This window comes from Ixodes scapularis, unplaced genomic scaffold (assembly GCF_016920785.2).
Source record: "Ixodes scapularis isolate PalLabHiFi unplaced genomic scaffold, ASM1692078v2 PGA_scaffold1__304_contigs__length_218370807, whole genome shotgun sequence".
Taxonomy (NCBI): domain Eukaryota; kingdom Metazoa; phylum Arthropoda; class Arachnida; order Ixodida; family Ixodidae; genus Ixodes; species Ixodes scapularis.
The window spans coordinates 92,715,841-92,728,979 of NW_024609846.1; the positions used below are offsets into that span (position 1 = coordinate 92,715,841).

The following is a 13,139-nucleotide window of genomic DNA, read 5'->3' on the forward strand; positions in this document are numbered from 1 at the left end:
AAACATGTTTTAGGATTGCCGTAATTAAATGTTATAGAGATGTCGCCTACAAAGCTTCTAAATTTCATGATTCTTGACGTCACCGATCAAAAGAAGCGAGGAGGCGAGAGGCGGGAAAATCAAACGCCAAAAATAAAAAGGCGCGCGCGCGCGCGCGGGAACATTTTTTTTTGCGATGCGGTTTTTTTTGCGTGTCTATGACTGCAACTTGCATCGTTTTAGACAATAAAAATAAATACGACCTTTGGGGTGTCAGTGCCCCTTTAAGTCAGATGAATTCAATGGGCTTATTCCCATTTCACAGCCTTCTGCCTCTTCTCAAGAAATCAATCCGGCATAAAAGTATGTGTAGACCTGCATACTTTCCGTGTTTTCACGCAAGGCTTGAACTCTGAACAAGCTAAACAAATGACAGGTGTGCCAGATGATAAAAGAAATTGACCAATAAAACAGGCATAACTTTTAGTCAATAAAAAAAAAAGTATGTGTATTTTTAGAGCACAGCTCTTAGGGGCCCGTTCCCGGCTTGAGCGGCGTCGCCGTCGGCGAAACTAAGGTCACCCCAAGGTCTCGTGACCCCCAAGGTCACCACACGGTCACGTGACCACCAAGGTCACCCCAAGATCACGTGACCCCCAGATGTCACGTGACACCCAAAGGTCACGTGACACCCAAAGTCACGTGACTGACTCCCCAAGTCACGTGACCCCCCCCCCCCCCCCCCCCCGAGGTCACGTGACCACCCCGAGGTCATGTGACCACTCCGAGGTCATGTGACCCCCCCTCCCCCGATGTCACGTAACCCCCCCGATGACGTCATTGTCACTGATGACGTCACCGTCATCCGCATCGTCATCATCACTGATGACGATGCGATGACGTCATCGTCACTGATGACGTCACCGGCATTGTCATTGTCATCATCGCTGATGACGTCATCAGTGACGTCACTTATGACATCACCGGCATCCGCATCGGCATCATCACTGATGACGTCATCGGTATCCGCATCGTTATCGTCACTGATGACGTCATCAGTGACGTCAGTGATGACGTCATCGGCATCGTCACGTGACCCACCCCCCAGTACCCTTCCCTCCTCCTCCTCAAGAGCTGCGCTCAAATTCGGCGTTACAGGGAGTTGTAAACGGCTTTCATTTTTTTTTTTTTGAAATTGAAAAATTTGGTTGTTTTTGGTATTTCAGTTTTGAGGCTCGTGCTCCAATTTCAAGGTGTAGTTGTTTTTCTTTTAGTGGATGTTTAACTGGCAACCCCCTCTGCAGATGGACAGGTGACCTGCATGTGTGTCTGTCAAGGAATGCAGTCCTTGGCAATTGCATCAGACGCAGGAACAATCCAGGTTTTCAGGTAAGACTAAGTGACACTTGTTCCATGTGTGAGTTTTTATCTTTGCTTGTTCCCCTTTAGTTAAACTGAAGTATGAAGGAGCCACAAATCATTTGCAAGCACTGATAAATCAATCTCGGGGGAGGGGAGGGGGGGGGGGGGGGGGGGGGGGTATATAGCCCGAGAAGAAAAAGAGAAGAAAAAAAGTTATGAACTGGTTTATAATGCCAGAACTTAGTTCTGTTTTGTGATTTTATGTTCTGTGGCTTTTGTGATTTCACACTTTTATGTTCTCTGGCATTGTGCCGACTCTCTTTCCGTATGTGATTCGTGCCTTGAAGAACCCCTAACGTTTGTGATCTGAACTATATAGGGTCATTTTTTTCCCATTTTCAGGATCGAGACCGCCAGCACTAAGACGACGGTGATCAGATCACGATCGCTCGACCCCCACGAAGATGGCTGCGTGGTAGACCTCCATCATTTTGACACCGGTAATAACTTGTCTGCCCAGAGTATATAATATGTAATGATTTGTTATATATTACTGTATATTATATATATAATCAGGAATGCCCGGAATACGTAATATTATATATTATATATCCTCTTCAGACCCCGCATACATTATAATGCGCCTTTGTTTTCAATATGTCCTAAAATCATGAAGGAATTCTTGTTCTCAGATGGTACAACTTGTGGTACCATTTGAGAACCATTTTACGGGGTGTGCCTGGCTGAGAGGCACCCTATTTATCTTTAAAAATAGCGATGGTGCCAAGTTTTTGGATGTTTCGTTTGCTTGATCCAACTAAGTGTTGCGAGTTTCCATCTATTTTTTTGTTGAGTTGCTGATAATTGTTGATTTCAAACCAATTTATAAGAATTTAGAGGATCAGGAAAAAACCAGATACATAGGTACTTTTTAAGTGCCCATTCAGTTATTCTCTACAAACTGTTTTTAGGATGATGTGCAATAAAATGCACATCCCCCTATAAACAAGAGTACGCTGGCAGCCATAATTTCTTTTCCTGACTTCGCTTTTAATGCATTAGCATTAGTATCCTTATGACAGGGAAAAGCTGGCGGCTTCCGTCTGTGGACAAAAGAGTGGAAAGGGAAGCGCGCCGCATAGAGAGGAAGAGAGTAGTGAAGGACAAAGGCGAGAGGGTGGAGACGTTACCCATTGCGGAAGCCAATGCGCGCGCGGATGCTGGGGCGTCTGAACTTGCAGGTGTGCAGAGCGCGTATGCCTGGGTTTGTACTACAAAATGGAGCGTGAACCAAGTACTAGTGCTGGTCCAAGGAGGCGGCAAAAATTTTAAAGGAAGATTTATTGGTGGATTTTTAGGGAATATGTTTGCATGACGCTTGTGAAACGCCACACACGTCTCCCTTTGGGAAACGCTAATACTGGTCCCATAATGAAGCAAAAAAAGGAGGCAAGAAATAGAGGAAGCAAAAGAGAAAGCCAAAAAGCTCGAGGTACAGCTAGGCACTTCTTATGAGTTGTGAATGCGAAAGCATGAATGTCCGACAATGTGGATGCTAGAGGTGGTGCCATGTTCATCGACGTTGAGACGAGCAGAAGCACCGCCGACAACGTGGGCAACGGAGGCGACGGCATGTTGGTCGGCGGCGAGACGAGCAGAAGCCTCTAAGCGTGGCAACGTGCCTGTTTTAACCGGCGCGGGGCCCGTAGTGGCATGGGGTTGCGGCGGTTAGTTTTATCGGCGCGCTGGCGGCTCGGACACGCAGCACCATCTGGCGGCAGTCGTTGAAACTGACACGCACAGCCGCCATTGGGAGCCTCTTTGCCGCGCGCCAGCCAATGTTACCTTTAGAATCGGGGAAATTAGGTGCCGTTTTCGCACTTCAAACTGATAATGTCGGCTCGCTCCATGGGGCAGTTAAAGGGGCCCTCCGGAGCTTTCTGTGATCGTCTGTTTATGTTGTTATATTGCGTAGTAGGTGCAAGTTAATATGTATACAAAGTTTTAGATTACATAACCCTTTATTAAGCAGATGGCAGCAGAAATATATCGGGACTATTTTCTCTTGGAAGACAATCCCCCATTCCCTGCCCATCGCTAAACCTTGACCAATGGAAATGCTGCATCTCGCGGTGTATGCGAACGTTATTATTACAACACTTTTTAAGCTTGTTGTAAATTACAGTTTGAGAAAAACGTAAACTGGTTGTGGTGCGGGAAACATAGTCCGCAATCATCGCTCCAAAACCAGCGAACTATGTTTTCTCCCCGCAAGCTTGTTGCTAGGGGGTGATGCGTCGGCGCGTCGGCTCGTCTGCCTCCCGGGGCGTCTGCAGGCGTGCGCTTGCGGGACACGTGTTCCTTCTTCTCGTGGATCCCGACTCCGAGGCCAGCTTTGCGATCCTTCCACATCAACGAGTCAGACTTTTCCTTGTCATCTGTGGAATGCAACCACGTATTGCAGTGGCAGCACGACGGTGCGGTGCGACGAACGACGACTGCCGAGCACAAAGTCCGGAGAAATTCCTCTGCGGGTCGGCGGTCGGCCGCGTTGGTGACGCGCAGTGACGCCGGAATCCTTTGCTTGCTATTGGTTGACGCGTAAAGAGGTGCCCTTCCCGTTTTCCGGGGTCATCTCAGAAAGGGGGAAATGCCGGGGACTTTGATAGCAATTTTAATAAGGAAATCTGCCGCGCATGACCGTAATTTCATGATTTTTAGGATCCTTAGGGCCTGTAGATTGAGTTGCCGCCATAAATAGACCATCGCAGAACGCTCCGGAGGGCCCCTTTAATTCTTTTGTCTTTAAACAGAAAAGTGAAGGAGTCAGCGTTAGCGTTTCCCAAAGGGGGACGTATGTTGCATTTCCCAAGGGTCATGCTAGGGGATTCCCTAAGGATCCACCAATAGATCTTTGATTGAAGATAACGTAATAAGGCGGGCGAGCTGGTTAAAGTTATACATTTCTAAAGCCCTGCAAAGAGGGGACAAACACAAGACGTCTCAAACACAGGTACTAAATTTTATTCAGGACACTTCTTTTATACCCGTCATCTCTACACCACCCTCAATTTGCACACGGTCCAAAGTTCGCTACAGCAGTGATGTGATTGCTGCGCCAAACTGCGCCAAGGGGCTAACCCTGCTACATCCTGCTACATTTTGCCAAGATATGGGTAATCTGCGGCAAGCCTGCGCCAAAGTACCAATTTTGGTCGCCTTTCTAAGCCGAAACTAAACTGAGTACCGTAATTAAGCACGCGGTGAGCTAGGTGGCGCAAGCGGCCGCCCGACACAAAGTACCCTGCATCAATTGTTCATCCGGTCTTGCATGGTTTTCCCGTCATGTCTCGTTCCGCGTCCCCATCGTCTCGCGTTTTTAAAATTTTTTATTATTTTTTTAGTGATAGACGACGGACGTGTGCGGCACTCCGACGCTAACGTGCTAGGGTACCAGCCATGTCGTCATGCTATGAAACGAAACCACGTTTTTGCGCGGCGGGAGTTCCTTAGTGAGCTGAAGCACTCGCTCCTGAAAGCAATTTGGTTCCTGCCTGTCAGTCACCGTGGTCGCGCGACGTCGGATGTTGCCGTCCCCACGTCGCTGCAGATATGCCGCTTTCTAAAATGAAACTAAATATCGCCGAATGTTCATCAACATTCCTGTTCTTGTTTAATATGCTACTACGAAAATCTCTTTTTAGCTCGGACTTCTGTGTCGAAGTATTGATTATCTAGGTTTCTCTCGGTGGGCTTTCTTTCGGGAGGGACCCTGGTGCGTGAAAAATCTGCCGCAAAAGAAAGTTGGTGAAGGGAAGTGAGCCAAAGAAAAGAATGCAATGTCTGCAGGCTGAACCCGCTCAGCGCACTTGTTTGTCTCGCGAGTTCAGCCGTTGCACAAAGCTCGCCAAGAACTTTTTGACCCTGGCTTGTGATGTCTTGCATCGATGTGCTCAGGTTATTTTTTTTTCTGTGTGTTTAGCTTGTACCTTGCCTGCCGGCCTGGCAAGCACTTGCCGCTGGACAGTCTTTTGTCGTATGCTGGACAGTTACATTTTGCATGCAATTTTGGGAACGAATCGTACATCCATCTCGGATTGTGCGACAATTTCGTATTGCACTGCAGTAGTTACGTCACGTGTTTCATCAGTTGGAGACTGCTTTCATTTATTTTATCACTATACTCTGTTTCATACTTAGCGTGCAACGCTGTCAAAGCTACTGGCACGAGCGTTTGGCTTCATCTATGGTTTTGTTTGCGCGAGAACGCGTGCAAATGATCAACGAGATCGAGCCCCACGCTCGCGCCAGTAGCTTTGACAGCGTTGCACGCTAAGTATGAAACAGAGTATCGTCAACCTAATGCTGTGCTATTTATACTGAGCTGGTCATTTTCAAATAAATGTTAATATGTGCAATTTGGTTCTTATTTACCTATAGCGGGTACATTTATACGTATAATTTAACTGAAGCATTGCAGAATGTGACATGTCATTGGCATTTCAGTTACGTGTTTAGAGACTCCAAGGTGGTCTAACTGGACTATAATTTGTTTATTGTGGCGAGCAAAGTGTCCTTGGTTTGTCCAGCACTTGAAACAATTTTTTTTTTCTAAGAATATCTGTTCCAAAAGCCACTTTTGTTGCTCCGAAACACTGTTTTAGCTGCTCCAAAAGCCACTTTTGCTGCTCCGAAACACTGTTTTAGCTGCTCCAAAAGCCACTTTTGCTGCTCCAAAACACTGTTTTGGCTGCTCCAAAAGGTGCTCCAAAATGGCTTAGGCCAATCACATCACTGCTACAGTTTACACACAACTACAAAGGATGTTCAAAGGGTTCACAGGAAACAAAGAACCACACCCTCAGTACACATACGGCCACCTTTCCACGAGTTCATAGCTACACAATGGCCAAGGTCACGTTCCTCTACCAACAAAACCTACCAAACGCTTGCAACCGTTAAAAAAAAGAGTGGCGGCAAAATTTTTATTGTTATTTGATACTTACCATTCTATATTAGTCAAAAGAGGAATGGTGATGTCTCTGTTGGATAGTGCCCTCAAAAAATCTTGTTCTCATAAGAGACTGGGATCAGTGGATAACCAAGTGCTTCGGCTAAAGGAAGTGGGTTACAGTGACAGTATGGTGAAAGGGGTAGCGAGGAGACTGGTAGTGAAGATCGGTAGTATGGCAAAGAGGCACAAGGCACAGAGTGACAGGGCAGGCTGTGTTTCGTTTTTTCATGGTGTGTCCGACAACTTAAATCAGTCGTGGGGAGCTTCGGTGTAAAAGTGCTTTTCATGACTGACTTTAGATTAGACATGCTGACACCCTTTTTGGGAGGACAGTGAGGTTGTCAGAAAAAACAGAGATGCTTCAGTCGACTGCCACGAAGGCGTTATTTACAACATTTCGATGGCATGCGGTTTTTCAAATGTGGGGCAAACCGAACGATGTGTGAATGATCGGTTGAGTGAGCACAAGAGAGCAGTAAAAATAATTCGCCTAACTCCGAAATAGCTAAGCATCTTGAAGAGTGGAAATTGTGTGGCTGAGTGGGATAGTACAGCTGTGTTATTAAAAGAAAACAATTGTATGAAAAGAGTCCTCAAGGAGACAATTAGGATAGCTTCTGTTGGAAACTGTATAAGCCAGCCATCAATGGCACTCGATAGTATAACAAAGAAATTTTTGTGGTTATAATCTGCAAGTGATGTTTACAATTGCAAGCGTTTGGGAGGCTTCGTCAGTAGAGGGAAGTGACCTTGGCCATTGTGTAGTTATTAATTAGTGGAAAGGCAGGTGTATGTGTACTGAGGGCATAGTCCTTTCCTTCCTGTGAACCCTTTGACCATCCTCTGTAGTCATGTGTAAGCTGTAGCGAACTTTGGGCCATGTGCAAATGGAGGGCGATGTGGAGATGACGGGTATAGAAGAAGTGTCCTGAATAAAATTTAGTAGCTGTGTTTGAGACGTCTTGTGTTTGCCTCCGTCTTTGGTTTTAGAAATGTTTAATGGATCTTCCCTTAACTTCATTATATACTCAACCACAATCAGTTTGCTCGCCATGGAGCGAGCTGACGTCATCAGTTTGAAGCTCGAAAACGGCACCTAATTTCCCTGATCCTAAAGGAGCAAAGTAAAGCTGGTGGATTTCGCCTTCGGTTTCATTGGCTAGCGCGCGTTGACGGGGCGCCCATTGGCTTGCTCGTCAGTTTCCACAAGCGCTCACCCCATGGCGCTGCGTGTCCACGAGCACGGCGTTAACACGGAGCGTCCAAGGTCGCATGCTGACTGGCAACGAAAAGTATGCACCAGACAAAAAAGGGAGCGGACGAGCGGCTTGCATGCTTTCGCATTTACGACTCATAAGGAGTGCTTAGGTGTACCTCGAGTTTTTTTTTAAAGGCAACTATGTGCAATTTACACCAGGTCTGAAGAAGCGATAACTTGAGTGCCCAGAAATGTTGGCATCCTCTGAATAGTGCAAGCATGAAGGAATTACCAGCTGGAAGGAAGTGTTTGACCAAGAGATGCCGATTTCGCATATGAAGTTATGTGAAGGCACCCTTTAGGAGCATAAAGCAACAAACACCAATTCAATTTATTTGGTTAGTTTAACATTACCTTTAGGGTTGATGTAGCAAAATTAACAGGAGGCCTAGAGTGTGAAAGGAAGTGAAGCTTGCTGTTACTAGCTACCTTGGGAGCTTGACTGGCCTTGAAAAAGAATGAATATTGAACAGTGCTGACTATGGGTTTTGTTCATCCCGAAATCGTTGAGTTTTGAAAGTGACACGGAAAAAGGAGCTACAGTGCTCTGGCGTTTGCAGACTGTTTAGCTGCTACCATAAAACTATAGTCGTTTTCATAGGGTGTATACGTTTTGCCATGCCCCCTTGATGTCGTCTCAAAACCAGAGAAACCAAATTAGCTAATGGATGGACCACCCAACACAAACTAAAATTTTGCTGCTTATTTCTAGTTGATTTGTATTTCATACGGTCATTTAACTTGCTCATTTTGATTTTGTGATCCCAGAAGCAAAGGTGATGACTTGAACCCTAAGCCATGTGCTCTCTTTCTCTAAGGCATACAGTCTGTGCTGGCCTACGCAACCGTTTACGGTTCCATAGTAGGATGGGACCTACGATCTCCAAGCACAGCATGGAACTTGGAGAACAACCCTAGAAATGGTATGAAGCTGTTTTGTTCGTGTTTGGAAGCGTGTGCTAGAGGCGGCTTTTTTTGTGATGAAGTCACACATTTTTATGTAGACACATAACTCGATACATATATCAAACATAACTGGCAAGTGTAGCTGAGAGAGCTAGCTACAGCCAATATCAAGGTTGCAGCTACCAAAGCGAACTATAATTCATCACCATCTTCATCTTGGTCACAATATACCATAAGGTCCTCAGATTAATACAAGCTTTTTATGAACAAGGCCCTTATGCCTACTTTACCACACAACGTTGGAACAGCCAATCACTGCCCCTCGTGGAAAGAGGCAACTAAATGGCGATGCACTGATAATCCCAGTGCAGATCACATTTCTGAGCCAAAACGCCAACACTGCCTCGTCATCGGCTAATCTCATTCCGTAAATGACATTGACAGATTCCACATGCTTTGCAGGAATGTAGATGCACGGGAGAGCTCATGCTATCTGCTGGACTTTGCGGTAATAGTTGACCTCCACTGAAAGGTGCTACAAATAAGAGGTGCAGTAATCCTGTGTAGAAAAAGCAGTGCACAGGGGCATGAACTTTGATACGAAGCTCTGTCTAGTTTAAAAGTGACCTGTTTCTGTCCAGTGGCTGCTGCTGCCGCCGGTCAAAAGGGGAGCTCGACGATCATTTGTACCTCGACGGTCACTGTAGCTCGAAGCGCATGGGGCAGAAGCTCACTCCAAACTCGTAGTTACAAGTTGACTAACCGCACCTGCCAGTTTTAATGCGAATGGGTATAGTTGCACTGGTGGGCATTTGCGTAACCACTACTGCACAATACACACTTAAGACCTTACCAGCAGTTGTATTACTGCACTGGCCAAATTCCCCTTTGCCATGGTGTAACGAGGCACCATAATTCGAGGTGGGCAGACTTCCGTACGTATAAGGTGTTACCTGTACTGGGGCTCACTTTAAAATCTAGCAATCTAAAATTTCCATCAAAGATATATATTGTAGTGGTTGATATTACCTTGTGAAATTTTAGGGTATAACCTTAATTGGTCATCATTGTGTTTGATCTTTTCTTCACTGGTGCTCGTAGGTGTGATCACATCGTTCTGCGTGGATCCCCAGCACAGCTGGCTGGTGTGTGGCACTTCTGATGGGAAGTTGGTCTGCTGGGATATGAGGTTTCAGCTACCCATCAACACCATCACCCATCCCTCCGGTGAGGCAGGCATATTCACATTGCACACATAATCACATCTTCACATCACATGTTTCACATCACATCGCCAACCATAATTTTAGGGTGGTCATCTGAAACATTGTAGGTCGTTGTTCCAGAGGTTAAAGTTGGAACGCTAAAGCAAAAATTTTCGCTGTGCTGACGCTCGTTTATACTGTGGCTGCATAAAAGAAAAAAGTGAAAATTCTGGGAAAAAAAGTATTTAGTCATTAGAAAGTGATAGCTTTTGCACATTTTGTACTCCAGTAATGAACTAGTGATTTGTTTTCTTATAATTTTCTGAGTGTGATTGAGAGCTGGTGCACATTTTCCTTAATACCGTAAAATCCTGAGAGATGCCCCTCCCCCCAAAAATAGCCCACCCCTATTTTTGTCTTGATTTGCTATATTTTTTTGAACACCCAAAAGATAGCCCACTCTTAGTAATAGTAGTGTTGGGATCGATGATGTCCTCAGCGTAAATGCAGCTAGTTAGCTACGGCGGAATATAAGTAAACGTTGCTAACTGGGAAGTACAGTCATCTTTGCTTGCCCCTCATCACCATATTAAGCTTGGAAGGGACACAACCTAAAAATAGCAATTTTTTTAAACTTTTCTTGATTTTACATTGAAAGTTAGCCCACTCCATATTTTCAGCCGCTTTGCTCTTGATGTTAGGTGGGCTATCTCTCGGGATTTTACGGTAGTCATATGCAGGTGGCGATTCTTGGAATCGGATTGAGTAGCCACGTCACTCTAATTATATTAAATGTTAAAATATGTAATAGCATCAAAATGTATTAGATAAACATTTCATTTCTCATTAAACTAGAAAACCAGTACAGTCGAACCCGGATATATTGAATTCAAAGGGGATCGTAAAATAATTTGATATATCGATTTATACGCGTCTGCTAATACCGAAGGCCGCGACAAATGAGACATTACCCAATAGAGCCTCTAAGAGCCGCGAAATACAGTAAAGCTTAGTTGGTGAAGATCACAAACACCGCCGCATTTACACGGCGGTGTTTGCGATCGTTTACGCCTGGCCATAACCTCCACACAGTGCCGGCAACAAAACACAAAGATAAATTTAAAAAAAAAATGAAAAAAAGCGAGCCACAGGAAAAAAAAACTTAATCCATAAAATAAAGTTAAGGAAGCAACAAAAAAGACACCTCACCAAATTCGGGCAGGCAAAAAAAGGCCCGAGGCACACCTCGGCGCTTCTTACGAGTTGTGAATATCTCTTCCGCTCCTTTATTCTGTCTGCAGCGTACCTGCGTCGTCGGCTGAGCGCGCGCTATCTTCTCGGCGCACTGACCTTGGGCGTGGAGCGGTGGAGCAGCTGCCTCGCGCACACGCAGCGCCATAGGGTGGCGGTCGTTGAAAGTGACGCGCAGCGGCCAATGGGAGCCTCGTTTCTTGAAACTACGACGTGCGCAAGCCAATGGGACTGAAGCCGAAATCCATCAGCTTACTCCGCTCCATTGGAATCGGGGAAACTAGGTGCCGTTTGGCTAGGCTTTTCGCGTAGTTTCAAAGCTGGGAGCCGGCTTCACTTGGAGAAAGGATTTTAGGTGCCGTTTGGTGCGACTTCAAAGCTGATGACGTCGTGGGCTCGCTCCATGGGGAAGTTAATGCTTTTGTATTAAAAAGCAAAAACGGCAAAAGAAAAAGGTAAACAAAGATAAGGTGTTCAAAGTGCGATCGCTCAACCGTTCTCGACACGCTCGACTTGACCCAAGACTTTTTATTTTTTTTGCTTATTTTATTTTGGGGCTAAGGGGTCGCGCTGGGACAGCGGTGTTTGGGGAAAGAGCACACGCTACCGTTCCAACAGCGGGCGCTCCCTGCCCTCCCTACGCGTGCCTTTCCCCTTGCTTTTGCCATCCTCCACCTTTTCTTTTTTTTTACAACGGCTCTTTCGCTGCGTATCCTTGTGCACACATGTGCTGGCTTGGCAGTCTGCCAGACCAGCAACACAAGCTGCTATGGGCTCGCCGCGGGCGCAATCGGACTGCGGGAAAAGACGGGCGGCGGTGCTTTGTTCGCTATATCGAGTGTCCCCGCCATGGGAGCTCCATACAGAAAAACAATGCTCCTATACTATTACATGTGATTTTAAAGCGAATGGTTGGACTGTTTGATATAAACAATAATTCAAAATACCCGGGTGCAATATAACCGGGCTCAATTGATACCTTTTACTTGTACTTTGCATATAAAGTATTGCCACACAAAACCTGTACGATTTTCTAAAATGACACGAATAAAATCGTGAAAACTGTCCTAAGCAAAGATAATAAATAAAATGTGTGGCATCTTACATGTCCACATTGAAAGCTAATTTAATTTTGATTACTTACAATATTCGTGCAAAATAAATTGGGCATTTTGCACAACATCAAAACAGTAATTACAATCCAAGTTGGAGGTCACATTTTTATACATCCCGATTTTGTAAATCTATAAAATTTTGCAAATCTCGAAGCAAATGCATATTGCTACACTTCACTTTAGATTTTATAAGAAACTCCAATGTAGCTTCTTACGAGATTTCATGAGAAACTCGAGAGGGACATAGTGGCGCCTTCAAGAGTGTTTAATAAATACTCTTGGACTCAGTCCTCACTTTGGTATGTGTGTCTTCTCTTCTGCCATATTTGGGAGAGAGGCAAAATAGCAATCATTGGCACCAGTGTATTTCATCGAACCAACCCGTGGTATTCCACTCCTGCAATGACATCAATTGAGGTTGCAGTATGTCCAAACAAATAAATAAATAATGTAGCCTAAACGGTGCCTCCATTGCCGCAGAGACGTAGGACCGCGCTACTAGGCGACGTCTCCCGACTTGAGATCGCCGCCACTGCTGAAATAACCCTTTGGTTACTCTGTCAGTACCTCTGTTGGTAGCTAAACCCCACATAAACTAGCGGTGTTGTCGAGAAAAAGGTGCGGGGTGTGGGAGTAGGTTTGGCATCCCCCGATTAGGGTTACTACCACAAGTGACCATCCCACAACTTTGACGTTGGAATGTTGAATTCCAGGCTCCCGGGTGCGGCAGGTGCACGTGGACCCCCAGTACCAGTCCGGGGTCTGGGCCGCAGTGCAGGGCAACAACGAAGTCTCGCTTTGGGACATGGAGACCGAGGCCCGGCTCAGAACCCTCTGGGCCAGCAGCTATCCCCCCCTCACCGAATGCCAGGTGGGCCCTCCCAAGCGTAACTCCCATCTCGGGTCGGTCCCTTCAACTTGCCCGTCGGAGTTGGGGCCAATAAGCAGAGTATCCATACCTCATTTCCTGATTTAATCGGAGGTCAAATAAATGTTTCGGAGAAAAGGAGATCTGGAATGTGGCACCGACATTGGGGCCGGACACTTCC

At 45.8% G+C, this 13,139-nt stretch overlaps 1 protein-coding gene across 3 annotated transcripts in view; it reads left to right on the forward strand.

Moving 5' to 3' along the window:
- Positions 1-13,139, forward strand: part of LOC8029946 (phosphoinositide 3-kinase regulatory subunit 4) — a 70,350-nt gene that overhangs the window by 51,008 nt on the left and 6,203 nt on the right. For all 3 annotated transcript variants that reach the window (XM_042290843.1, XM_042290842.1, XM_042290844.1), the window contains 5 exons: positions 1,284-1,368; positions 1,744-1,841; positions 8,432-8,536; positions 9,621-9,746; positions 12,804-12,961. In XM_042290843.1, the coding sequence (XP_042146777.1) occupies positions 1,284-1,368; positions 1,744-1,841; positions 8,432-8,536; positions 9,621-9,746; positions 12,804-12,961 (572 nt within the window). The remainder of the gene's footprint in view (positions 1-1,283; positions 1,369-1,743; positions 1,842-8,431; positions 8,537-9,620; positions 9,747-12,803; positions 12,962-13,139) is intronic.